Source organism: Prenolepis imparis, unplaced genomic scaffold (genome assembly GCF_030444845.1).
Source record: "Prenolepis imparis isolate NDT839.2.m4 unplaced genomic scaffold, iyPreImpa1.0 SCAF_6, whole genome shotgun sequence".
NCBI classification, from domain to species: domain Eukaryota; kingdom Metazoa; phylum Arthropoda; class Insecta; order Hymenoptera; family Formicidae; genus Prenolepis; species Prenolepis imparis.
In genome coordinates this window covers 19,965,731-19,993,451 of record NW_028141164.1, presented here as the reverse complement: position 1 = coordinate 19,993,451, position 27,721 = coordinate 19,965,731, and the positions used below count along the sequence as shown (strand labels likewise).

At 34.7% G+C, this 27,721-nt stretch overlaps 5 protein-coding genes, 1 long non-coding RNA gene and 1 pseudogene across 6 annotated transcripts; 4 read left to right on the top strand and 3 right to left on the bottom strand.

Moving 5' to 3' along the window:
- Window positions 1-1,274: 1,274 nt before the first annotated feature.
- On the bottom strand, window positions 1,275-3,339 carry LOC145937964 (uncharacterized). Its single transcript, XM_083041308.1, has 2 exons — window positions 2,602-3,339; window positions 1,275-2,279 (listed from the first exon to the last, which is right to left on the bottom strand). Exons 1-2 carry the CDS (start codon window positions 3,337-3,339, stop codon window positions 1,275-1,277), a joined length of 1,743 nt encoding a protein of 580 aa, XP_082897434.1.
- A 578-nt stretch (window positions 3,340-3,917) lies between these two features.
- Window positions 3,918-5,470, bottom strand: LOC145937121 (uncharacterized). Its single transcript, XM_083039991.1, has 3 exons — window positions 5,302-5,470; window positions 4,090-5,050; window positions 3,918-4,001 (listed from the first exon to the last, which is right to left on the bottom strand). The coding sequence occupies exons 1-2, from the start codon at window positions 5,468-5,470 to the stop codon at window positions 4,092-4,094; spliced, it is 1,128 nt and encodes a 375-aa protein (XP_082896117.1). The 3' UTR covers window positions 3,918-4,001; window positions 4,090-4,091.
- A 2,572-nt stretch (window positions 5,471-8,042) lies between these two features.
- Window positions 8,043-8,985, top strand: LOC145937963 (uncharacterized). The gene is made up of 2 exons (XM_083041307.1): window positions 8,043-8,172; window positions 8,432-8,985. Exons 1-2 carry the CDS (start codon window positions 8,043-8,045, stop codon window positions 8,983-8,985), a joined length of 684 nt encoding a protein of 227 aa, XP_082897433.1.
- A 7,147-nt stretch (window positions 8,986-16,132) lies between these two features.
- LOC145937366 (uncharacterized) lies at window positions 16,133-17,764 on the top strand (annotated as a pseudogene).
- A 1,356-nt stretch (window positions 17,765-19,120) lies between these two features.
- Window positions 19,121-19,840, bottom strand: LOC145937343 (uncharacterized). Its single transcript, XR_014425546.1, has 3 exons — window positions 19,809-19,840; window positions 19,250-19,554; window positions 19,121-19,168 (listed from the first exon to the last, which is right to left on the bottom strand). It is a non-coding gene; the product is annotated as an uncharacterized LOC145937343 (long non-coding RNA).
- A 2,579-nt stretch (window positions 19,841-22,419) lies between these two features.
- On the top strand, window positions 22,420-24,278 carry LOC145937962 (uncharacterized). Its single transcript, XM_083041306.1, has 4 exons — window positions 22,420-22,597; window positions 22,683-22,816; window positions 22,886-23,035; window positions 24,198-24,278. Exons 1-4 carry the CDS (start codon window positions 22,420-22,422, stop codon window positions 24,276-24,278), a joined length of 543 nt encoding a protein of 180 aa, XP_082897432.1.
- A 1,419-nt stretch (window positions 24,279-25,697) lies between these two features.
- Window positions 25,698-27,439, top strand: LOC145937961 (uncharacterized). The gene is made up of 3 exons (XM_083041305.1): window positions 25,698-26,916; window positions 27,001-27,183; window positions 27,435-27,439. Exons 1-3 carry the CDS (start codon window positions 25,698-25,700, stop codon window positions 27,437-27,439), a joined length of 1,407 nt encoding a protein of 468 aa, XP_082897431.1.
- Window positions 27,440-27,721: the final 282 nt, after the last annotated feature.

Below are 27,721 nucleotides of genomic sequence, written 5' to 3'. Positions count from 1 at the left end.
ATTCATAAAGAAATACGTAATAACAGATCATTAATATTTTGAAAACATTTTTGAAAATTAAAAAATTAAAAAATGTAGTAATGTAATAAATAATTTCCATATATACCGATTAATGTCATAACAATATTACGATGTAATCTGAAATGCTCTTTGAATTCTGCATCTGTACAACTTCGATATAATTTTCAACTCGATGTCTTTTATGACCAACTAGCAGTATTTGTAGGATTGGAAACAGAATGTCATGGTCATGATCATCATATTCATCGTCGTCTGTTAAAAATTCATCTTCGATATTGCTGCTGTTGCTACTACTACTACTGCTACTACTACTGCTGCTGCTGCTACTGCTACTGTTATTTTCCACCAAAAAATCAAGTAGTGGATTCATCTGAAGAAATTATATAATAAATAAATATATATATATATAATAGAAATATAATAAAAATTAATAAAAATACATTAATATACATAATAATACATAAAAATATATGTATACGATACATATAAAAATATACTCTCAATTTGTTTACTCTTTCTAGTTTGCGTATTAAATATAAAATTATTATAAATTTTCCTTGGAATTATATCATTATTTTTTATATTTGAAAAAGCAATTAAAATGACAATAAAACTTTATTTTTATGATATATTTTAACTGCTAAAAATATTTATATACAGTATAATATATTGTACATACATTTATAAAATTTGAAAACACGTTTGAGAAGTTTTTTTGTTACGATAAATCTTACGATAAATCTTACGATAAATCCGTTTGAGAAGTTTAGGATAAATCTAAGGTTAGGTATTGACAGATCAAACGATCTCGGAGAGAGATGTTCGATCGTAATTATATGAAAGGTCTCGTTCGAGCGATTATAACAAGTAGTAGTACCTTCTCCACGCACCGTGGCGCCACAATCTTTAGAGTGATTTTTTTCTTTCCCTAGCCCATGCCTTTATGCTTCATATAGTTTAGAGCTCCATGAGCACTAGCATGTTTAATAAAAATTATTAGTTAACCACAGGTAGAGAATTGAGTAATTCAATCGGGTGGGAGTAATCGCTCGAACGAGACCTTTCATATAATTACGATCGAACATCTCTCTCCGAGATCGTTTGATCTGTCAATTATCTTCAGGTCTCGTTCTCCCGATTATAACAAGTAGAGGTTTAGAGAAATAATTTTTATTTGCTTGCTATTTTTTTTTTTTTTTTTTATATCTATATATATATGTAACTTATTTATTCATATAAATATATATTGCACTTTAACTCTGCATAAGTGTTTTCGCAAAGGATTTTTTGGTTGAAACAATAACTTTATTATAATGTTTAGCAAAAACTTTCGAATTATTCGACCAGCTGGTCGTTTTCCTAATGGTTTCTACATCGATCCCTTTTATCAGCGCTGCTGAAGTCGCCGCATGTCTCGTAGAGTGAGCCGTGAATTTTTCGCTTATTCCACAACGGAACATCGCCATCTTAATCCATCTATCTATTGTTGTCACAGATGCTGCCCTGAATGGCTTTTTGGTTGTCAAAAATAAATTATCTATCTCGCCTCTCAATTGCGATGTCCTTCGAATATAAACGTCAATTGTTGACACAATACATAACTTTGGATTTTCCGAAAAAACTGGTAAGACTAACAACGGCTGATATGCGCCCGGACGAGAAGTTTTAATTCTATCCGGTATTTCTATTTCATATCCCTCCGAACTACGCTTGATATTAGAAAGCTTGATCAAAGCTAATGTTTGCGTTCTGTGCGCCGTACCTAATGCAAGCAAAAGTACGAGCCGCTCAATCAAGCACTCGAGGGTCAACTCGTCCAGAGGAAACCATTCTTCAATTTTCTGAAAAGCTATGCTAACGTCCCAAGTTCTGTCGTATCTTGGTTTTGCTGATCTAAGCATGAATACTCCCTTAAAAAATCTGGAAATATTTCTATCCTGGCCAATACTGCCACCGCTAATCAAGGAAATCGCCGATCTTATTGAGTTTAGGGATCCGTAAGCCGCTCCTTCTTCGAATTTTTTTGTCAAAAACCGAATAACCTCCTTTCCTTCTGGTTGATAGGGGTCTAGCCCTTGATCTAAGCAGAATGCCCACCATTGTTTTAGCGGACCTGCATATTGTTTGTGAGTTGACTCCGCTATCGAGGCTTCGAAGATGTCAAGAGACGATCCTAGCAGTCCTTTCCTTTTGAACGACTCCCTGATAATTTTCCTACCATCAGGCACAGTTTCCCTGCTAGCGGGTGGTGAATAGATCTACAAGGGGATAAAAGTAATGTAGGCGAAGGCTTAAAAATTAAGGGTTTTTTGATCAATAGCTTCATGAATAAGGGAAACCAAGGCTGGCTACTCCAATAGGGAACTACTATTATTCCCGTGGCCCTATCTACCACAATCTTTTTTAGGACTCTTAAAATAAGAGCAAATGGCGGAAATGCCCAAAATAACCCTACTGAATGCCAGTCTTTAGTGAAAGCGTCCACTACTAACGCTTCTGGATCGTTTTCCCAAGAGAAGTATTTTTCGCATTTTGTGTTGCAACGCGTGGCGAATAAATCAATTTTTGGAACGCCTCTACCGCCTGACGAAACACATAGTCTGCTAATTCCCATTCCGTATCTATGTTTTTTATCCGCGATTCTCGATCAGCCTCCACATTGTCCTCGGATTTTATGTACGAGGCCACCAACCAGATGTCTCTCGCCTCGCACCACTGCCAAATTTCTTTCGCAATCCTATGTAGATTGGGATGTTGTACTCCTCCCATTTTATTAACATAAGCTATCGCCGTGGTGTTATCCATACGCAGAAGGATTTCGCAACTATTGATATCCCTAGCAAAACTCTTTAGCGCGAACAATGCTGCTTTTAATTCTAAACGATTAATATGGAACTTTTGTTCTTTTTCAGTCCAAAAACCTCGAGCCCTTTTTTCTTCACAGAACGCGCCCCATCCCGTAGTGGACGCGTCGAAAAAAATTTCGTGTTTATAATTTCCCTGCCTAATAGGATTCGAGGATTTTGGAATATTATTCTTCCACCATTCAAAATCCGATCTGAGGCTCTCTGGAATACTAATTTTTGCGTCATAATTATCTTCATTTTCTAATAATTCTAAATACCTAATGCGTTCAAAACCTTTCATATACAACCGGCCATATTTTACTGCTGGACAAGCTGCGTTAATTGAGCCCACAAAACTTGACCATTGTCTAAGCGAGATTACTTTCCCTGGACTAATTTCTTCCAAATACCTGAGTATTCTTTGTCTTTTATCCTCTGGTAATTCCAACTCCATTTTTCTAGAGTCGTACATTATTCCTAAGAACTCTGTCCTTTGCCTGGGCTCCACACTACTCTTGTTGTAATTAATGATGAATCCTAAACTTTCCAAGAGATCAATCGATGTCTTCACATTACTAACACACTCCTGTCTAGATGATGAAATGAGTAGTAAATCGTCTAAGTATATAACCGAAGAAAAACCTCCTTTCCGCAGATAATTCACGACTGGCTTCAAGACTTTCGTGAATATATATGGGGCTACGTTAAGACCAAAGGGCAGGCATAAAAATTCAAAATATTGGTCCCTGAAAATAAATCTTAAATATTTTGACGAGCTTTCATCTATCGGTATTAGGAAATACGCGTTCTCTAAGTCTAATTTTGCTAAGAAATCGTCTTTGGAGATTAATTTTGCTGCTGTACGACCGTCTTCTAATTTAAAGTGTCTTGTTTGAATATATTCATTAAGCTTCTTTAAATTTAACACGAATCTGAAGGATCCATCTGCTTTCGGAATTAAAAAATAAGATGATACGAACTGTGGGTTTTCTGAGACACAGGGTCTAATGGCCTCTAATTCTAACAATTTATTTATCGACCTTCTAACGTCTTCTAGAGACTGAGAGTCACGCAGTAATGGTGCCGTCGGAACTTGCGCTTGAACCGGCTGAGACGTAAAACGAATCTTGTATCCTTTTATAGAATTAAGAATGAACTTATTACTAGTAATCGATTTCCATTCCTTAACGAAATATTTTAAACGACCAGCCACTCTTCTCACCTCTAGTGTTTGCGATGGTCTGATCTCGTCGGTCTTGTGGATGCTTTCCTGTTCCACTGCGAGTTTCTCTGGCGTTCTTTGAACCGCAGAGATCTTTGAGGGCCTCCTTTCCACGTCTGCTGTGAGTGGCCCTTGGACTTCATCGGCAGGCTTTTCCTGTTTCCCCAGTTTGACATCTTCAGAGGCTTCTTGGCTTGCTGGTGAGGAGCGAGATCTTCCACTACCTTACCCAGTGATTTTGTATGCTTGAGTCGTTTAAACAATTCATTGCCAAACAGATCATCTGTAATGTCCGATTTCTTTAGTAACTCTCTGTATTTCTCGTCGATGCCCGGTAGAATAAAAGCTCTTCTCATTATTGATTGCTGGTAATGCAGACCGGCCATGAGTTTTCCTGCATTACCCAAATTTTCTAAGAGGGTACTCGAAATGTCCCCTTCCTCCAGTTCTAAGATTAACGAGATACCTTTTGCTATAGCTACCATTGCCGAGCCTAATGCGTTTTGCGAGGACACAAAATGCTGGTCTCTGCTCTTTGCTACTCCTGACATATAAGCCAGAATTTCTGGATTGAGCTTAGGGGCTTCTACGTGCAAGGTCCCTTTTCTAGAAAATTTCTTCATTATTTCCTCCCGTAATTTTTTCTCTTCTTCCTCCCGTTTTTTATGGTCTTCTTCGTCTCCTTCGTATAGACCTTTACGCATCCAGTTTTTCCATTCTATCACCAGTACTGGATGCAAAACGATGTCGGTCGACTGAGATGGTTCTGCTTTTAGACATAACCTTTCTCTAGTCTCATCGCTGAGGCTTATTATCTGGACCTCTGCCTCCTTCTTCTTCTTCTTCTTCGCCCTATCCTCCTCTTCCGTGTCTGATTCTCCATCTGACGTGAACGAATTTGACTTCTCCACCTCGCTCGCGTCCTCTTCCCCAAGGTCCTCTACGAGATCGCTCGGGGCAGCTGCGTAGCAACACAAAAAAAACAAACAGCTGACTCGCAATACATACGATATGTCCTCCCTCGAGTGAAGGCTCATCGTCGCGAGATTTTTACTAACGTGCGATATGTCCTTCCTCTAGTGAAGGCTCATCGCCGTGAACTGCGATATGTCCTTCCTCTAGTGAAGGCCCATCGCCGAGCAATGTGCGATATGTCCCCCCTCTCATGAGAGCTCATTGCTAGGACGCTTACGAGCACCTTTATTTACTTACCATTTTCTTTATTTTCCGCCTGGTCTTGTGCCTCGTCAGCAACAATGGCGGGCGCATGTTCGATAACCTCTTCGTCCGTCGCCTTCGTGAGTCTCCTCAGTTTTTTACGCAGAATTCTCATCTGCTTATTCATCTCGTCTAGATCCGCCTCACTCACTTTTCTCTTCATCGTACTCATAATTTTCTTCTTATTTTATCTCTCTATTCTTCTACAATCACTCTATGATGTGACTCCTTCGAGCACAAAAAACGTTATGAAGCATAAAGGCATGGGCTAGGGAAAGAATTTTGAGAGCGAGCGTGGTCTATAGAGGGCAAACAGAGTCTATAGAGTCGAAGGTCCCGGGTTCGATCCCCGGTAAGACCAAAAAAGATTACATTCGTTCGTTCTCCTCTCGGAAGGCAACGGCAAATCACTGAGAGTACACCTTGCCAAGAGAACTTTTCTAAGATGTAAATAAAAACATCATTGGCCATTCGGAACCGGCGTTAAACTGTAGGTCCCATATACACATATGCATGTGTACAATCCACACGCCCAAAACACATGTATGTGAATAAGAGAAGTCACTATGCTCGGTCACGAACTATAGGACTAAAGAGAGGGAAAGAAAAAAATCACTCTAAAGATTGTGGCGCCACGGTGCGTGGAGAAGGTACTACTACTTGTTATAATCGGCAGAACGAGACCTGAAGATAATTAAAAAGTTCGTGCACATACTGTGCATAGCGCGTTCCATTTATACTGTAACAACAGTGCTCGAATGCGTTAACCTGTGTCGATGTGTGTCTCCTAAAAGGAAAGCAGCCTGAATTGCGTGTTGGTGTTGTTTTTCACTAACAAAGCACCAGCATACTTATTTATTACACAATTCACATTTCTACAAAATATTAAACGTGATTTACGACGTATATATATATTTACATTATTATTTTGGACGTAATTCACATAATTCGTGTGCGATATCCTCAGAATATCCCCAGAATATTACGTCTATATACGGGATATTCGGGATGAATTCCAAAAATATATGCAGAATCTACGATATGAATGCAAAATGTGATATTCTGTGTGCGATATCCTCAGAATATCCTCAGAATATTACGTCTATATACGGGATATTCGGGATGAATTCCAAAATATATGCAGAATCTACGATATGAATGCAAAATGTGATATTCTGTGTGCGATATCCTCAGAATATCCTCAGAATATACAAAATATTCTTAGCCCATTATATACTGCTTACGATATCATCAGTATATTCTCATAATGTTACGTATATGTATGGGAGATTCCGTATGAATTCAGAATATACGGAGAATATCATGTGCTATCTGGGCAGAAATTTATATAAATTTAAAATCATACTATATTATCGTATGCAATTAATTACAACTGCGATTTAGTGCGATTATATATATTTATAATAAAAAATGGAAAAATGTTTATATTTGTTTTATTTGAATATAAATGCATAACGAGAAGACTAGAGGAGACCGGGGCTAGTAGGCTCAGTTCAAAGATATTATAAAATACCTCTTTTGTTATAAAATATATATTTTTTTGTTTTGAACACGCGTTTTAGATTGGTCATCACTCTAATTAAATAAAAATATATTATATAACTAATTTTTATCAGATCTATATTGATGTGTTTTATTTCTTCTAATATAACAATATTGATATGTGTGCAATTGAAAACTATTAAAATCATCAAAAAAGCCCGATCTCTAAAAGTTAATAAATTATATAATTTTTTCCGTGATTCACGTATATGGCACCACTGTGCGACATCTCTCTCGCGCTATCTCTCTCACGGTCCCTAGCCTCGCGCTATCTCTCTCTTTCGTATACCTCACGCTCTCTCATGAACGCCTCGCGCTATCTCTCGTAAACGCCTCACGCTCTCTCTCTTCTAATAGCGTTTTTCATTGGGCAGAACTGAATGCGCACTGAGAACTCGTTAAGTGCGGCACGACACTGCCCAAATGTATAGCTAGTGCAAGTTTCTTGCATGCCCACTGAAACACTCGCGGTGTGGTGAGTGCATAACATTCGCGGCTCCTTAACCTGTCTCTCCACAAAAGATAATTTTTAAAATGAATACTCCGGAAAATTTAAAGTTGATAAAATTCAAAATAAATACTACTTATTTAGAGTTAACACTTGAAAAAGATGAAGAAGAATTATGGGAAAAATTAATGAGTAAGTATATATTCTATCAATCCTGCTAATTTTATAACCTAACCTAACCTAACTATGAAAAAAATTTATTATAAAAACTGCTTTTCTTTTATAAAGCACATGCAACATACGTGATACATATAATATACACCGTATATTTGAAGTACGTTAATTCGTGTCAGTTTTTGCTTCATAAAAGGAAAGCAGCTAAAAATAGTTGTTTATATTGTTATATCGTATAATAATTGATACATTATTGAGCGATGTCCCTATTAACGTTTCAGATGATGATTCATATACCATCCAATACGTAAAACTGTTAATCAAAAATCAATTTTATAGAATAACTGATGGCGGTGAAAATAATTTACTAAAGGAAATATACCGGCTGCAAGGAGATAGGTAATATGTTATTGAAATTACATTTCCGCGCTCGCACTTATTGTTTATTTTGCCGAGAATGACTAATAGAACGACGATGATATGTCCAAACATTTTATATATACCTATATAACGATATGCATTTTTTAATGGAATTTTTTTTAGAGAAATAATGATATACAACGTGAACATTAATGAAAATCAAAACCGTAAAGATGAGCAGTACACTGACAAAGGAAATGAAAATGAATTTGATTTAAGTTCATCACTATCTGAAGAAAATAACAATCAGAAGTCTACAGGTAAATCTATTTTAATAACGCATTTGTATGTACACGTTTATTACCATGGCTGTTTTCACGACAGAATCAAAATAATTCAAATTAAAATAATCTTGCACTGTAATTGATCAAATCTGAAATTTCATTGAATCACATTGAAATTTTATTCAATGAAATTTAAGATTTGATCAATTACAGCTCAGGATCATTTTAATCTGAATCATATTTTGTACATTCATATTTTGTATTTCTCTCAAATAATATGTGCAACTAATTTCAAATTCCTGGACTGATTCGGCAACTGTATTTATCCTAGATAAATATAAAATATACCTTTCTCAAATAGGCCCAATGAAAAAATTTAAATCGAAAAAAACAATGTGGGCAGAGATTTCAAGAGAATTGGAGAAAAATTCAAATATCTCAAAAACACCACTACAGGTCGAAAATCGTTATAAAACGGTTTTGAAACGAAAAAAGAAAGCGGTGGAAAATAACCGTAAATCAGGCAGTAGGCGAGAAGAAGTGCCGTTTGAAGAAGAATTAAGAGAAATTAGTCAAGCTGATGATAGCATCGAGCCAGAAGTACTTCGGAGTGCAAAGGGTGTGAAATATCCAAAAAGGCCTGTTCTTGAAATCATCTCGTCAGACGACTCAAATATTACTGAAGTCGAGGAAAACATCAAATATCCTCTTCCAAAAAAGAAGTGTAAATTGAACAATGAAGAAAAAAAATTAGAATTATTTAAACAAAAGGAGGAGGCAAAGGAAAGGAGACACCAGGAGAAACTACAACTTTTGAGGGAATTGTTTAGTAAGAAAGAAAATGATTAGTATATAGGATAACATTTAAAAGTTAAACAGTGAACTCTACACTATACTGGAATGTACACTGCTTTGTTGGCGGGACACCGAAAGAAAAGGACAGGTTGCTTCGGAACCATTTCTGTCTCCGTCTAGTAAATTTTGATTGGTCAATTATTTTATATATTGTCACGACATTAAAATAATATAATTGACCAATCAAAATTTATTAGACGGAGACAGAAATGGTTCCGAAGCAATCTGTCCTTTTCTTTCGGTGTCCCGGGCGCTAACGAAGGCTGCGTTCCGATATTGACTGCCAGTACTGAAAATCTATAGTGTACGTGACGTAAACTATAGAATTTCAGTACTGGCAGTGAATATCGGAACGCAGCCAAAGCAGTGCACATTCAAGTATAGTATAGAGTTCACTGAAGTTAAAAGCTTTTGTGATTTTCTTACTTTTCCAGGTTATCACGTATATGAAAAAGTATTTAGTATAGTAGTTGACTTTGAACAAATGTTTTTCATTTTTCAGTTATTTTATAATACAAATGTTAAATTATAGAAAAAGTTGTGAATTTTCAGTTTTTCATTATTAATAGTCGTATTAAGGCACATTTCCTTACGAAAACTTATTTTTTAAATATTTATATTAAATAAAGGCTGGATTCCGTTAAGCATATATGCGCGTATATGCTTTTTACGGAATCCAGCCAAAGACAAAGTGCAAGTGCAATCTCAATCAACAGACAATATTTTTTACATTCATATTCAAATATTCAAATATTATTTTAAAACGTTAAACAACTATTGCATTGTCTGTTGGTTGGGATTATGCAGGATTCACATTGCGTCCAATATCCGACATACGACATCCGATATCAAATAAGAAAATTTGATTTCTAGAGACTCTCTCTCTGCTAGAGACTTATCTTGATATCGGATGTCGTACGTCGGATATTGGACGCGGTGTGAATCTTGCAGAAGTTGGTGCGAAGAATTGTTACAATTTTGGATTATCTGCGCAATAAATAGTTTTATACTTAATCCACATTTGTAAGAAGTTCTGGTCAGTTTTTTGTATTGTAATACAATACTGCGAAAAATATGTTCTTTACGTTTTGTAATTTTTATTATATAAATCTATTCCTTGTTTAATAGTTTGATTTATTAAGATTGTATAAGGTTGTAAAGTGTTTATAAAAAAATATTATGTTTAAATATAATATTTTATTACGAAATATATACAATCATACATATATGTTTCTTTATTTTAAGGAAATAATCTTTCCAGGAGTGCGTTTCGCTTAATTTCTCCTAATCTACGTAAAAGAGCTTCCTGCTCCCCTCTGCCTTCGTTATAAAGCTCATTCACATAATGTTCTACTTCGATTGGAAAATTGAAATCGTCGTTGTTGTCAATACATACATTATGCAACACACAACAAGAAATGATAAATTTCGAAATTTTATCGACATTATGCATATCTATTTCAATGAGCTGTCGAAAACGGCCCTTCAGCAGCCCGAATGCATTTTCGATTAATACTCTTGTGGCACAAAATTTTTTATTGAACATTTTCTGTTTTTCAGAAAGATTTCCATAATCTTTATATGGAACGATTAGCCATTCTCTTATAGAATAGGCTCCATCGCCTAATATATGATATTTATTGCCTTCGCATAGCCCTGGCAACTCTTCATATACATCTGATAATTTCAGAACACGTGAGTCGTGAATCTTTGACGAAATTCCAGTAAATACATCGACAAATCTCTTACGGGCATCGCATATACCCTGTAACGTGATTGAAGGGATGTCATGCCTGTTCACGTACGTTGATTTTATTTTGTGTGCTGGCGTTCGCACTTTAACATATGTGCCATCGATGCAGCCAAGCACTTTAGGGAAACCTGCAATCTTAATATTATACATACATTAATAAATAACTCACTGTGTGAATTCTCTTACATAATGTATAAACAATAAAATATATATTAAGGTCAATAGATGTACATACTAGAAAAAATTCGTTTGAAATATTTTCTTTGTCTGAAAATTTAATTATGTTCCTAGCTATATCACATAAGAAATTCATGACTCTATCATTTTGTCGATAAGTTGTAGCAGGACACACTCCAAATCTTTGTGCAACGTCTCTCAGGCACACTTTATTTCCAGCAAACCTACACATATTTTCAAATCGTTTTTAACATTTGTTATGAATATTTTTAATATTTATAATATAAAACTTACCAAAAAAATGATAAGATATGTAGTTCAGCGGATGTAAGTTCAATTCCTCCGTGATTTCGCTCATTATAGAATGTCGAATTTTCAAACATATCTATAATTCTGTACGCTGTTCTCCGACAAACTCGAAAATTGCGTTTAAACTGGAACACCAATACCCATATTTATTTATCTTTTAATATAAATATTTGCTTCTATAATAATTACCTATTTACAAGCAATGTATAACTTTAAATAAATAAAACGTAATTACCTCGTTCTCAGAAAAGTTATGTACTACTTCTAAAAAGTTTTGTATTTTTGGAACAATATGTCTTTCATTTGAAAATAAATAGTCATCATCATCACTACTAGATGATGATGAAAGAAAATCAAGTATTATTTGCATACTTTGCTCGTTCAAATCATCTACTTCAATTCGCGCCGCCATATTTTGCACGCAACCGACACCGTCTCTCGGAGCTCGTGCCAGATTTCTGCATGAAAGTGCGAAAATTCAGCACTAGATTTACCAATGAAACTGCGTGCACGATCTTCGAACGCACTGAAATTCTCAATGAAACACACAGTCCGCGGTTAGTGCGTACTTAGTGCGCACCAGTTCTGCCAATGAAAAACGCTATAAGCGTTCTCATGGTCCTTTCCGCAGGTATAAACAAAACAGCGTATGGCGTATAGCATTACGGTGAGCGCTGATGTCCAACCGCTCGAATTTATAAACAGATATTTATTACTACGATTTATCTGAGGGGATGGGGCTGAAGCTTATGGAGAGAGGGTCTGTCTGACATTGCTAAGAACACAAATTTCAATTTAGCTCAATTTTTACATGCAATAGAATTGATTTTAGATTCAGCTAGTTTCAGCTTCAATGGTCAGTTTTATGAACAAATATTTGGCAGCCCGATGGGTTCTCTTTTATCACCTATCCTAGCAGATATTGTGATGGATGATTTGGAGACACAATGTTTAAGTTTGTTAAGTTTCACTGTCCCCATATATTATAGATATGTAGACGACGTTTTTGCTATATTGCCACGTACAAAAATAGATGAGATATTAATGACTTTTAATAATTACCACCAACGCTTGAATTTCACATATGAAATTGAAGTCAGTTCTTCCTTTTATTAATTTCCTAAATACAACGATCATTCGTTCTGACAATAGACTCATTACTAATTGGTACAGGAAACCTACATGTTCTGGAAGATATATAAACTTTTTTTTTAACCACCCTTTAAAATATAAAATTAATACTATTTATAATCTGGTTGATCATGTCATTCTACTATCCAATGCCATTTTCCATCATAAAAACATTGAGATGGTGAATGATATCTTACTTAATAATTGTTTCCCTAAACACATCATCAAACAACATATACAAAAAAGAATTAATGTATTAAAAAATCGTAATCACAATAATGATTGTGATATGAATCGTGGACAATCTGATAGAACATTTTTTATTTCATTGCCATATGCTAATGATATGAGTTATGATCTATGTCGTGTTATGCGTGGCATGGGCTTCAACGTCTATAAAATAACAAAAAAAAAACTAAATACATTGATTAAACGTGGTAAAGATAGTTTACATAATGATCAGAGAACTAATGTTGTATATAAATTAGATTGCAAAAACTGTAATGCGTCATATATCGGCCGAACAAAAAGGCGCTTACGTACTCGAGTGAAAGAGCATTTTAACAATATAAAATTGCATGAAACCAATCATTCCGTTATAAGTAAACATAAGTTGGAATTCAGACATGAATTTGATTTGGACAAAACCTAATATATTACATAATGAGAAATATGTGAAAAAGAGAGAAATCGCGAAAATGTTGTATATTAAAAAATTCAATAATACAATCAACCTACAAAAGGACATAGATAGCTTAAATCTATGACAAAATAATAAAAGTCGTTTAGCTTGGTTTCCTATTTTTATATTTCAGTCACTGACAAAGTTTCATACTGATACAATGTTTCTCTCTCTTTAAAATTCAACAAGATGTTAATGATTTGTTTTAACTCAAATTTGTGAAGTGTTTCAATAAGAAACGTATGTACTCAAAATTTTATAGCAAATCCATTTATGTATATTACTGTTTTTTTGTATTCAAACCGTTTTTTTTTTTTTTTAATTAATTATTATTTCAGTTTATACTTGAAAAGGACCACAACCATATGATCGAAGCGTCGTAACTTCTATTAAATAAACAAATTTTAGCTAGTTTGGTCGATTAATTTACAACTACCCCTTTGATTATTGTACTAGCGATATAAAAACAACTTAAAAAATTAAAATTTTTATTAATCATTTTATTATTTTAATAATTTTTAAAATTAAAAAGAGATACTCACTAGACCCATAATTCCTCCCTGACAGGTTCGGGAGGATATGATTCCTCGCCGAACAATTTTCTGAGGCAGAAGACGTCATCTCACCAGTAATCCTGTACCCATTCCACGATCCCCTCCGCGTTGTCCCATAGCTCGGCCAATTCCCACCGATCGCACCACCGATAATTTCGTACTTGTTCCTTGTTCCATATGCCGAAGATTAAGGTATCCACCGATTTGGACGGATTCCTCGGTTATCTTCTGAAAATCGACAAAATATTTAGTAGATAATATTAATAAACAAATTTATTATATAATAATAAAAACTTACCGGCATTGTGAATATAAGGAACAGAGTCCTCAATAAATTTTCTAGCAGGTGGGTCTTCCAAGATATTATATCTATTATTTCATGAAGTCCTAAAGGACATTCTTGTTAAAAAAAAATTTGGGCCCAAAATGTCTCCCGATCCAAAAGGCATTTTGCACTGCACTTAATAACTTAGCTCGACGACACTTAGCGATACTTAGCTCGGTGACTGCTTTGAACTTTGTGATGAACATCGCAGAGACAGACCCTCTCTCCATAAGCTTCAGCCCCATCCCCTCAGATAAATCGTACACGGAAAAAAAATGATGTTGTATCAACAGCATCAGTGTAATTGAAATAAATTTGGTTGATGCAATAACAATATTAATGAACGAAAAACATCTAATACTTGTTTTAATAATTGAAATATTTGATCTAATAATATTACTGTATTTGAAAAATTTTGTTGTATCAATCACATATCTACTCATCCTATACACATCTTTCTTTATTATAATTACATTTAAATTAAATAACTTGCTTGATATATAATTGAATATAACGTAATCCATGTAACTATATCTGCTGTCGGCTCAACTGTGTGAAATAATTAAAGTAAATTAACGGTAGAGTTAACGTTTATGCGGTTAATACAATTGCATTATCTTGTTGATTGAAATACAATTAATTTTATCTATATACATTTTGTACATTAGTACAAATGAATTATTTGTCAGATGTTACACTTAAATATTATTCATTCATACACAATTGTTTTTTAGAGAAAATAGAAATGTTTGTACATTGATTATACATCTGCTTGATGCAATCAACACATATAATCATTAATATTTTTGTGTTTTAATTGTATCAAGCGGAGATGTAATCAATATAAAACTATTTTTGTTTCTTTTAAACAAAAAAATGCGTATGATTCAATAATATTTAACTATAACACCTGACACACATAATGCTGTTAATTTAACTATATAAAATACTTAAAACAAGTCAACGACACAATTAATATCATTATGATCAATACATATGCATTATCTTGTTGATTAAAATACAATTTATTTCATCCGTATACATTTTGTACATTGGTACAAATGAAATATTTGTCAGATGTTACACTTAAATATTATTGATTCATGCGTGTTTGGATATTGTTTGATCGGGACACCCCGTATTACACGATCGCGGGTCGATGACGAATCACGTGTTTCGTCACCGAGCTCCTCGATTAGTTAACGCATCGCCCAATCGCGTAATCGCGAGTTTCGCGAACATTCTTGCGAACGGGACCTCGCCGAACTAGTGATGTGCGATCGTATGATAAAAATCGATTTCCGAATCGATTTTGAATCGCACATATAAAAATCGATTCTCATAAAAATCGGAGTACTAAAAATCGATTTTTTTACGTTATTTAGCATAAAAGAAGAAATATGCCGAAACATAAAGAAATTAACTAAACTATACTTTTTTATCTAAAAAATTGTAGTAGACCTTCGGGAGTTCAAGCTGATCGAGCTAATCCTAAAGAGAGCCGAGATCCCCTTTGCGAGTCGATAATTTTCTAGTCGAATGTAAAATTGAATTCTAGCTAAAACCTTGTAAGACCGACGATTACTAGTTTAGGAGTTAGGTAGGTTCTGAAAGGTGTAAGATAAGAGTAAAAAGTACTTTAAATAACGCATTAATCTTTTTCAATTTTTTTAATTAATCATTGAGCCAGTCTTTAAATGAGACTAACATCAAAGGTGCCGAGAGAGAGTTGAGCTACTCATCGCTACTGTATATATTGTGCTAACGGCATGGCAATTCAAACTTCATTATTTATTTAAAACGTAGTACTCACCGATATCAGTAGAATGTCAGAAAACAGCACAAAAAAGAATCGATTCTAGCTTTAAAAAAATCGATTCTCTCGAAAATCGTATACTATGGAATCGATACAAAAAATCGATTTTTCTCGTCGAGAAAATCGATTTTTATGAAGATCGATTCAGAATCGCACATCACTACACCGAACGATGTCGACCATGCGGTATCGGTCATTGTATCCCGCCCGCGCGTGTTAAACCGAGAGCACACACTTTTCCATAACGCATAACGCATAAGGAAATGAGCCAATCAGAATCTTTTATTTTTACCTCCCCTTCTCGTTCCGAGGAGCTTGCATTGTGCATAAAGTATAAAGCATAAAGGGTCGAAAAATACGTAAGAACGAATTTTTATGGTTATGGATTGTGCGAAGAGAAGTGCCGCGTACTACACATACGACAAACTATAGACAGTTTCTAGAGTTTCTAACCTTTCTTTTCGGAATATATCTGTGAAGGTATGTTTAGATGTTCTTTATTATATCATTATAATAATAGATAAAATTCTTTGACTATCATAAAATTGTTTTTCTATTATTAAATTATTTATCTGTATTTTTATTAATAGGAAAATGGATCATGACTCGTATCATTATATTTCATTATATCAAGACAAGGACGAGGATTTCGATGATGATGAAAGTAAAAATGAAATGAGTGGAGATGCTTTACTTATTTCTTTAGTACGTGACTATCCTTATTTATACAATAAGGAACTGACTGATTTCAAAGATAGCATTAAAAAACAGAATGCTTGAGTAGAAATTGGAGGTATCATGGGCATGACAGGTACGTACATATAATGCCCTAATAATATAATATATGCCTTTCTGAATTATACATTTGAATTATACATTCAAACATTATTCACATTAGACATTATAGGTCTGTTTTCTTTAGCTAAACTTTTTGCATAGTTCTTTTCTCTTTTACTTTTCACATTTTCATTGAAGAGAAATAATGTTCAATGTAATTTTTATTATAAGTGGAAGAGTGTCAAACCAGATGGATGCGACTGAGGGAGCGCTATTCACGCGAAAAAAAGCAACAACAAGAAGAAACAACCACTGGAAGTGGTGCATCAAAAAGAAAAACGTTTGAATTTTTCGACAATATGCAATTCCTGGATCGATTTGTTAAAAGGAGAAGGTATGATTAATATGTAATTATCTATAATATAGAATATAATATAGAAATTAGAATAGTTAATAAAGTGCATTTTTCTGCTTTCTTTTCCAGAACGATGACTAACATACAAAACAAAAGCATACCTCCAGTGACAGGATCTTGTAATCTTAATCTACAAAAGTATGTAACACATAAATTAATTATCACCAATTTTCATATAAAGTAGGAATCTTATATTTGTACATCAATAATAAAACTTTTGTTATTTTGTTTCAGAAATTTTGGCTTACATAATGATGAAAAAGAGAATAATTCATCTTCTGTAAACGTGGCTACTTTAAGAAAACAACCATCAATAAAAAGCATCATAGATTTAACAAGTAACACTGCACAGCATGTAGAGTCAGTAAAAATTGTCATGTATTTTAAATTTATATATGCATACAGAGACATATAGAATTATGACGTGTTAAAATTTCTTTGTTTTTAGTAAAGACTCCTTAACTCCGGATTTGCATTCAAATGTATCTGATAGCTCCACATCTGCAGTAAGTGTCTCTAGCTATACGGCTACACGGGACAAAAGTTTAACTGGACAACAGATAAAGTCAAAAGGAAGAAAACCTCAGCCGGATGTTCTAGAAAATGCCATTGGTAAAGTTACTTCTTTATTAGAGAACAGATGTGTTCCAGTTTCTTCATCACCGTCTCTAAAGCCGGAAATAGAAGAAGATATGGCTTTTTGTCAATTAATACTTTCATTATTGGTCAATATGTCCCAATGTACAAAGGCAGATAAAAAGAAAGCAATGTTGCGTATTTTATATGATATATAATTGTTATATCTTATGCGGGGGCTACAATGGCAGCAGGAGTACAGAGTACAAGAGTAAGCAGTAAGCAGTACGAAATGGGATTCGTTCATTTCGTCGGGAGTAACGAAATGAACGAATCCCATTTCGTACTGCTTACTGCTTACTCTTGTACTCTGTACTCCTGCTGCCATTGTAGCCCCCGCATTATATAACATTCTACGTTTGTTTCTTTTATATGACATGTAATTAGTAGGGCCATTCCACAATAGGTTGCAAATGCTTTCGTTGCCAGTTGATAATTGCGAATTGACCAATCGGATTGATCAATCCGCAATTATCAACTGGCAACGAAAGCATTTGCAACCTATTGTGGAATGGCCCTTAGTGATATATGTCAAGTTAAATATTTTTATGTAACATATGATAATTAATGATACGTCATTTTAAGTTAATTTTTGTATGCAACACGTGATAAATAGTGATATATGTTAAGTTATTTTTTTATGCAACACGTGATAATTAACGATACGATATATTTTCTTTTATTTTTATATAACATGCAATTATTAGTGATAAGATATATTAATTTTTAATACAACACATGTGATAATTAGTGATACATTATGTTATGTTTATTTCTTTTATGCAATATGTAACACAAAATGTATATTTATCTTTTTTTATGCGATATAATAAATCGTTTTATTAAAATATTTAAAATAAACATGTTTTTACATAATGATGTGATTTTAATTTTTAATAGTATTTTACTATGCATCATCACGATGTTGTCCTCTTCTCACGTAATCATACTGCCACGGAACTTGACCGGCTGGTGTCAGAAAATAATCAGCCAATTTATCTCGCTGTTTATATGCAATTGTAGTTGCATGATGCTTTGAAGTGGGAGATATATCTCTCAGTGTGTTTTCAGTATATCGTCGCCACTCCCCGGGGATGATATTACCGTCAGAACCCTCTGAATCTACAAAACTTTGAGGACAGTATATTCTGTCCTTCTCTTCCATAAGATTTTCTTCAGATTTTATAAAATTATGCAGACATATAGTCGCCATGACAACCATGTCTATATATTTTGGATGCATATTAATGGGCTTTCGATAAATTCTCCATCGTGAAGATAAAATACCGAAGGTGTTTTCTATTGTACGCCTTGCTCTAGATAATCTAAAAATCAATAAAGTGCATTATAAGATTAAGATATATTTTAATAATGCAACATTTTGTATAATAAAAATAATAATTGCGCAAATTGCTTACCTATAATTAAATATTTTCTTTTTTTCATCCAGTATTTTTCCGGAGTAAGGTCGCATCATAAAAGTACTAATTGCAAAATCACTATCTCCAAGAAAAAAACAAGGCAATGTAATGTTGCTTTCGGGAAGATTTGCAGTCCCTTTAGGAAGATTTAGTGTTTCGCTTTCCAATGCCGAATAAATGTCTGAAGAGGTAAAAATATCTCCATCACTATTGCCGCCATATGAGCCTATGTCAATTAGAGTGAACATATATTTATAATCACAAGCAGCCATTAGCACAATGCTAAATGTCTTTTTATAGTTGAAGAATAAGCTCCCGGAATTTGGTGGAGCTTGTATTTCTACATGTTTTCCATCAAAAGAGCCAGCGCAATTGGGGAAATTCCAGCTTTCCAGATAACCAGTACAAATACTTTTCCATTCTTCTTCTGTTGGCGAACGAAGGTAAATCGGCTGCAATACCTGAGCTAGAACTTGACAGGTTTCATGAATAATTTTCCGAACTGTTGACTCCCCACATCTAAACGCTAATGCAATAGACAATATTTGATCTCCGCTTGCTAAAAACCTGCACAAAATAATTAATAGGAATATTGATAAGAAACAATACTGACATAAAAAACATTTTGAAAAATTGGTGCTTTTCATTTAACAACACAAGTCAACAAAAGCATCATTCTATCTTTATTCTTTTAGAATGTAAAACAGAGATAGAATAACGCTTGTGTCGACTTGTGTTGCTAAATGGAAAGCACCCAATATTATCTTTTACACATAGTTTTATTCTTCAATTAAATAATTTATAACAAAATAAGTAACTACCTTAGAGTTAAGATCAATCGCTGCTCTGGCTTGAATGCTCGATGGTTTGATTTGGTTATAAATGGTCTTACTAATTGTAACAGAAGCCTAAAAGTTTCTTCTCTCATCCTTGTATATCGGAAAAATATATCTGGATCATAACGCTTCATTTCTTGAAAGAGATGTTCATAATCTCCATACATGGGACGTACAATATTAATGGGTCTCACCCACCATCTTCGATTTTTCCATCTTATACTTCGTTTCCTTTTTTTTAATGCCAATAGGCACAATTGTAAAACCAACAAATAAATAATTAGATGTTCTCCATCCATATTTATGGAGTTGTATCTAGAAGGGCACATTTTAAGGTTAGAAAATGAACTACGCTATCTTGAATATAAAAATTCTTATGGTTCTTTATGATTGTGTGCGTTGCTGCATGTTATGCTATGTGCTATGCGTTATGCGTTATGCGTTATGGAAAAGTGTGTGCCCAAGGCTTTAGTGCGTGCCAACTTCTTTTTCGTCATCCGTGCGATCGGCGGGCATTGTTCACGCGAGTTAATGCTCTCGAGTGTCTGCTCTCTTGTCGTCGCTTCCGTGTGATCGGCGGACATTGTAATTGTGTCGTTGTGCGCGCTGCTTTCTTGCCGTCACTATCCTTGCGACCGGCGTATATTGAACGTTCGTGTTCGTGCCTGCGCCTTCAGATCGACATTGTACGTGCATTTTATATGCTTCTCTTGTACATCGTCTTCCGCGCGATCGGCGGACATTGTACGTACAGTCTATATGCACTCTCATGTCGCCATCCGTCTGATTCTTTTGTTATTTCAGAGACCAGTCTGAACGTTTTATAACGGTCGCCTTTGCTCGGTCCTTTTATAGTGCTTATGGTTTATCAAGAGAGTGTCACAAATTTGTTTTTAGTGTTTGAGTCAAAGTAAAAATACTGTCGTATTGTCGTATTGTAAAAAGATTATATATGTAAGAACATTATAATGGCTGATAAAGAGACAGTCAATCTCCTGAAAGATTGGGGCTTGGAAGATAACCTTATTCAACATTTCAAAGGTAAATATTATTATTATCTAAATATCTTATTTTTAATTATTATTAGGTGAGCATATTCAGTTAATAGTGTAATTGCTAAATTGAGTTAACGTTTTTCGTCTATCTTTAATTAAACATACATGGGAAAAACGCTGTTACTTCGATTAATTATCGACGTTACGAGCTGCCACACACATAGTTCATTCAACTGTATTTGCTATTGACTGTATTTCATTGTAATTGATTCTAATAATCTTTTTTTTTTTTAATTAACTGTAAATACAATTAAATAAACTATTTATGTGGCAGCCTATGTCGACTTTAATAGAAACAATAGCATTTTTTCCTGTATAATAATAATGTACAAGAGCTATTGATTGATTCGCATATTATTTTTACTATTATGTTAATTTTTTCGATTTACATATCTATAGTTCCTAGCTATTATATAAATACGCACAAAATAATATGTGATTCGTATAACAATATGCAATATAATGTTTTTGACAATTAATTATTTTTTGGTATATACAGCACAAGCAATTGATTTCACTTCATTGCAAAATCTAACACACGATTTAATAAAAGAATTGATTCCAACAATTGGTTTAAGGATGCGCTTCATAACGAAATGGAAGGAACATTTTCGGATTTCAAATGATGTAATTATATTTTTTTCTTATTATTACAAGATTTTTTAATTTTGTAAATAATTTTATAAATAATACAGGAACAAGACCACGATACCGATACAGCGAGCGAATGTTTTCTTTTGATTCTGGCGAATCAAAATAAACATTGAGTCGTCACCTTTGAAAAAACAAAAATGTTTTGTTGGAACACAGATGTATAGAAGACTTCAACGGCCTACTGTCCGTGAAATATTAAAAGAAAATGAACAAGGTCGCTTGATATTACGAAGTTATTTACAAATCAAGACACTGTCGAAGCATTCCAGACATATTCTTATTGAATTATTAACCTCACATTTATTAAATACTGTTAAAGGGTAAGTTAAATGTTTTACTTTTTAATATAAGTATATAAAATATAATTTAGTTAAATAATTTTTTTTATAATAGGCCGGTTAATAAACATAATTTTTTGCATCTTGCTCGAGGAATAATAGAAGTATTCCCATCGGAGGACATAAATTTATATTATGTTGCACCAATATCTAAACAGAATTCTCGAAATAAAAAATCGATTTCTGTATGCGGTAAACTTGTAGACAAATATCGAAATAAATTGCGACAAAATAAACGTATACTAGCAGATATTTCTGATATTACAAGTTCTAATACTGATCAAGAAAGTGAAGCATCTAATGACGGTAAGTATTTCAATAGATTTTAAATATTTTCTTAATTATATAATATGATCTATAATTCTATTTTTAGTTACAAGTGAAGTGTTGGAGACAAGCGTCAAATGATTGGAAACTAATCGAGAACCGTGGGAAGTGGTTGAAAGCCACTGGAAGGCTACTGCTACTATTCGTTTGCAAGACAATCGAAACAATCGGAATACTTCGCTATCCGAAATATTAGAAAAATGGCCGATTTTAACTCATCCAATGGGCTGGTTATTAATAGTCCAGTATTTTGAACATTTCGAATTAAGTTCGACAGAAGACGCTATTAGTCAGTGGCCTCAATTCTTCCAAAACGTTTTAAAAGTTTGTCCTCTTGAGAAGAAGAAAATTCCTCGAGTAAATGAACTATTACAAATAATAGGAAGTGATCAAAGCGATGGTATGTTATTTGTATATTATTGTATAATAATTTTTATGCAGTTATAAACTTGAAAATATAATTTGTATAACGTTTTCGGAAACAGAATCTAAAGCTATTGCGCAATTGTGTGCACTGTCATACATGATTCCTCCAAGAGGACGAGTTATAACAACAAAGAAGGGTCATTGGAAACCTTCAATGATTGAATCTGAAGAAAGTCTTGTTGTACACGTCAAGGTATGATTTAAAGTTTTATTTAATTTTTTCAAAAAATAATGCATGTACTTTATAATCATGATTTTTCAGACTGCTGGAGATATAAGTGATATTCGACAAAAACGAATTGATGCGATGTACCAGATGAATTTGACACTTCAACCATATATTATTGTCGTAGGACCTACTTTGGCTGAAATATCATCGTTTTTTATATCTGTGGACAAGGTCTTATACAACGTAACATCTGCGTTTAGAGCAATCGACACTTGCTTCAAAATCTTTCATAGTGATTCGGTCTCGCCAAGACGAGACGAGATTAGCTCAAGTCTCGTTTCGATCTCGATTTGGTCTCGAAAATTTCGATCTCGTCTCGGTATCGGCTTGGTCTCGAATATGACAATCTCGTCTCAGTCTCGAATCGAGATTCTCGGTCTCGATAATCATAATAAGTGTAGCGTCATTTTCGAAAAAATTAAAAGGCAAATATTTGATGCATAGCCAGTTGACAACCAAATCATAAAATTCGCTTTGAGATAACAGGATTGTACATTTCTTGTCTATAAAAAGAACTTACTTTAATGAAAATATTTTTAAATATAAATTTAATTTATAGTATTTATACTAAAATGAAATGGAATTCTTTTCATAATTCTATTAGATATGAAATTTGTTCTTTCTATAAAAATGCATGTGACATATATATAATATGTGCAAAATCTAAATCTCTATGTTAAACGTAAAGATATTATACTTAAATTATTTTTACATTTTTACGCTACCTATTAAAATGCTTGATTAATCATCAGTTATCCATGTGCCAGTTGCGGTAGCGTTATTTTCTTTTTATAAGCATTATTGTAAATTTTTGGGTGACAAGATAACAAATGTTCTTTTAAGTCACTTGTATTTGAGTCTTTCATTTTTATAAATTTTTTTACTTTCTTTTCACTTTTGTATATTAAATATTTTCCGAATTTTACCTTGTCTTTATCTATTAAATAAAAGAAATATTTTTTCAATACACTCAACGTCGACGAATTAGGCACCGATTATTCCGTACTCTCGGTTTTCGAACTGGACATATTTTTATATTTAATCTTCATTTCCAAAAACGATATTCAATTATAGAGACTGTTCTGTGGCGAAGGCGCCTAATTTAAGTATAATATATTTTCATATTTAACATAGAGATTTAGATTTTGCACATATTATATGTCACATACTTCTTTATAGGAAGAACCAATTTTATATCTAATAGAATTATGAAAAGAATTCCATTTCATTTTAGTATAAATTGAATTTATATTTAAAAATACTTACTTTAAAGTAAATTCTTTTTGCATCAAAATGATAAATAAATAATTAATTTAAAAATAATTTTTAATTAAAAATATTTCAGATTAAAAATATCACAAAATTCGAGAATCTCGACGAGACTCTCGATATCGCCGAGACTCGTCATAAAAAGGTCTCGTCTTAGTCTCGAATTCAAGTTTTAAGTCTCGTCTCGGTCTCGTCTCGGTCTCGTCTCGGTCTCGATCCCGAGACCGAGATCAGTCTCGGTATCGTTCGAAACACTAATCTTTCATGTGATGAATATCGAATATCCGGCAGCAGCTCATCATATATACAGTATACAGTATACACTGGTTGAGGACGGTCGTGTTTTGGTTCGGCGGCCTGTTTTCGTTAAATCCATATACCGCCTATTTCGCTGTTGCTGAGTTTTCTCTAGTTGTGATTCTAACGAAATGGATGGAAAAAAAATATGCAAAGGATGCGGTGTAGCCGTGGCAAAGCCTGTAACTTGTGGTGGATGCAATATAGCATCGCATCCGAGTTGTCTCGCACGTAGCGGTCATCCCTTCTTGAATGGTCAGTTCTTGAGTTGCCCTTCCGGAAGTTCGCCTCAAAGTTTGAATGCGAGTCCGCGGCTCCTAGAGGATATCAGGAAGGTAATACAGGAAGAGTTTCTCACTTTCCGGAGAGAGATCATGTAGATGCACCAGGCTGATATGGACAAGGTCAGAAATGAAATTCAGAGCATATCGAATAGACTGGACTTACTTGAGAGCCGGTCGACAGTAATTCAACCATTGGACCCCTTGCGCTCAGTTGAGACGGATGTTATCGAGGAAATGGAAGATAGAGAGAGAAGATCGACTAATTTGATATTTTTCAATCTGGAGGAGTCCGATAACAATGGCTGTAGAGATGATGATCTGGTGAGGGATATCATTCGGACTATCCAGCCTGGCGTGAATTCCGCAATGCGAACGGAGAGACTGGGAAAGGTGAAGCGAGGTCATTCTAGACCGGTGCGTGTCTCTTTTTCCACAAAACGGGAGGTGCTGGAAATCCTGAGGAATAAATCGCGATACTCTGGTCCTGTCAACATCTCTCAGGATCAAACAATGAAGCAAAGACAATATCTTAGGGACCTGCGGGCCGCTCTGGGGCGCCTGAAGGACGAAGGAGAAACAAATAAAACAATTCGTTATATAAACGGTGTGCCGAAAATCGTCGATGTAAAGTCAAGTTCAAAAAACTAACTCGCTCTCCCCTTATTTATTATCAAAATGTTCGCGGTTTGAGAACGAAGCTTTGTGATCTGCGGTGTGCTGTGGCGTCCGTATCTGTTGACTACGATATAATAGTCTTGGTTGAGACGTGGCTGCATGAGGGTATATCGAGCTTGGAGCTGGGCCTTGATGATTTCACCGTGTTTCGCAATGATAGAAATATTGCTAATAGTGTTTATTCGCGCGGAAGAGGTGTGTTGATTGCTGTGAGAAATTCTATATTTAGTCGTGCTATAAATATCTCAGAGTCACGCGTCGAACAGCTGTTTGTTGACATTCGCCTTGATCATGTACAATTTATTGTCGGCACTGTTTACATGCCTCCTTTATCGGAGCCGTCTTTATACGAGGCTCACTGCCTCTCTGTTGAAGAAGTGTTAGTCGCGTCACCTAATGCTAATTTTCTTATTGCGGGCGATTATAATCTTCCGCATATTCAGTGGCATAATAATAACAATTACTTGCAATATGAATCAGATCGACACTGTAATATGTTACCGCATGCTAACATTATCTCACACTTCTTCAATGAATTTAATTTTTACCAGCACAATAGGATCATTAATGCGAATCGGAATACCTTAGATCTAGTGTTTTCCACACTGCATAGCACTTCAGTGGAGCTAGCCGTTGATTACTTATGTGCGTGCGATCGTTATCATCCGGCCATCTTATTGACCTTGCCACTGAAAACATCGCTGTCATCTCACATTGAACATAGGTGGAACTTTAAACGTGCGAACTATGATGCTATTAATGATTACTTGGACAGTATCTCCTGGGATGAAGAACTAAAATTTCTGGATGCAAATGAAGCTGTGGATTTTTTGTATGGGCATCTTGATTATGTCATCTCTAATTTTGTTCCTACATATATGACCCGCAAATCACAGCATCCTACATGGTTCTCAAATGAACTGAAAACTCTCATCAAGGCCAAAAAGAGTGCTCACATCCGATATAAGAGAACTAATTGCTTTTCGGATTATATGGAGTTTTCGGGTCTGAGGGCTCGATGTAAATCCCTTTCATCGGCGTGTCTGCGGAGCTATGTGCATCGTACGGAGGAGGCTATCTCGAGTAATGTAAATGTTTTCTGGAGCTTCACAAAATCCATGTATACTTCTAATAAACCTCCAATGTCAATTTATCACAATGGCTCGTCTGTCTATGATGGATCAGCCATAGCAAATTGTTTCGCGGACTATTTCGAATCTGTTTACTCCGGTTCGGATGTGCATGGTGGCAGCGATGTTGATGTGTGTGAGCATGATCTGAGCCTATTGAATATAGATATCTCCATCGGGGATATATTTAACTGCATAAATGCCACGAATTTGGCATCCAACTCTGGCTATGACGGCATTCCTCCGCTCTTTCTTAAAGCAACCAATTTCATACTATCTAGAGTACTTTGGATTATCTTCAATAAGTCTTTAGTAAGTGGCATCTTCCCGGAATCCTGGAAGCTATCCACCGTTACGCCAATATTTAAGGACGGTGATAGAACTTTGGTCTCTAATTATAGACCAATAAGTAAGCAATGCCTCATGCCTAAATTATTCGAAAATATAATAGCGAATAAACTTGCATCATTATTTAAGTATGTTTTGATTGAAGAGCAGCATGGCTTTATTGCCGGTCGTTCCGTCGTGACTAATCTGCTACTTTATCAGAATTTTATTAATTCAGTGGTGGAGGATGGCTCCCAGGTCGATGCAGTTTATACGGACTTTAGAAAGGCTTTTGATAGCGTTGATCATTCCCTACTACTCACTAAGTTGCGGGCCTTTGGTATTGATGGTACTTTGCTGAAATGGGTATCAAGTTATGTAACAGACAGGTCACAGATTGTAAAAATCAATAATTGCCAATCTAGAATTTTTAAAGCATCGTCTGGCGTGCCCCAGGGTTCTCACCTGGGCCCGCTTCTTTTCAATCTATTTATTAATGACATTAACAAGGTCTTTAATCACTGTAAATTTCTACTATATGCGGACGATTTAAAAGTTTTTCGACGAGTAAATAACCTTGAGGACGCGGATCTGTTGCAGCTTGATCTGTTTCGGCTCGAGCGTTGGTGCAATGTTAATAAACTACAGTTTAATATAGCGAAATGTCATGTAACCCGCTTTAGTCAGAGGAGAAGCGTTTGCATGCATGAGTACTCGATAAACGGGGTGCGTCTCTCTGAGGTAGATTCTGTACGCGATCTTGGGGTCACCTTTTGCCCTGATCTATCGTTTGAGAAGCATATAATGAGTATCACGAACTGCGCGTATAGAAAACTGGGTTTTATCTTGCGGACTGGCAAATACTTTAATAATGTGCACACCTTAAG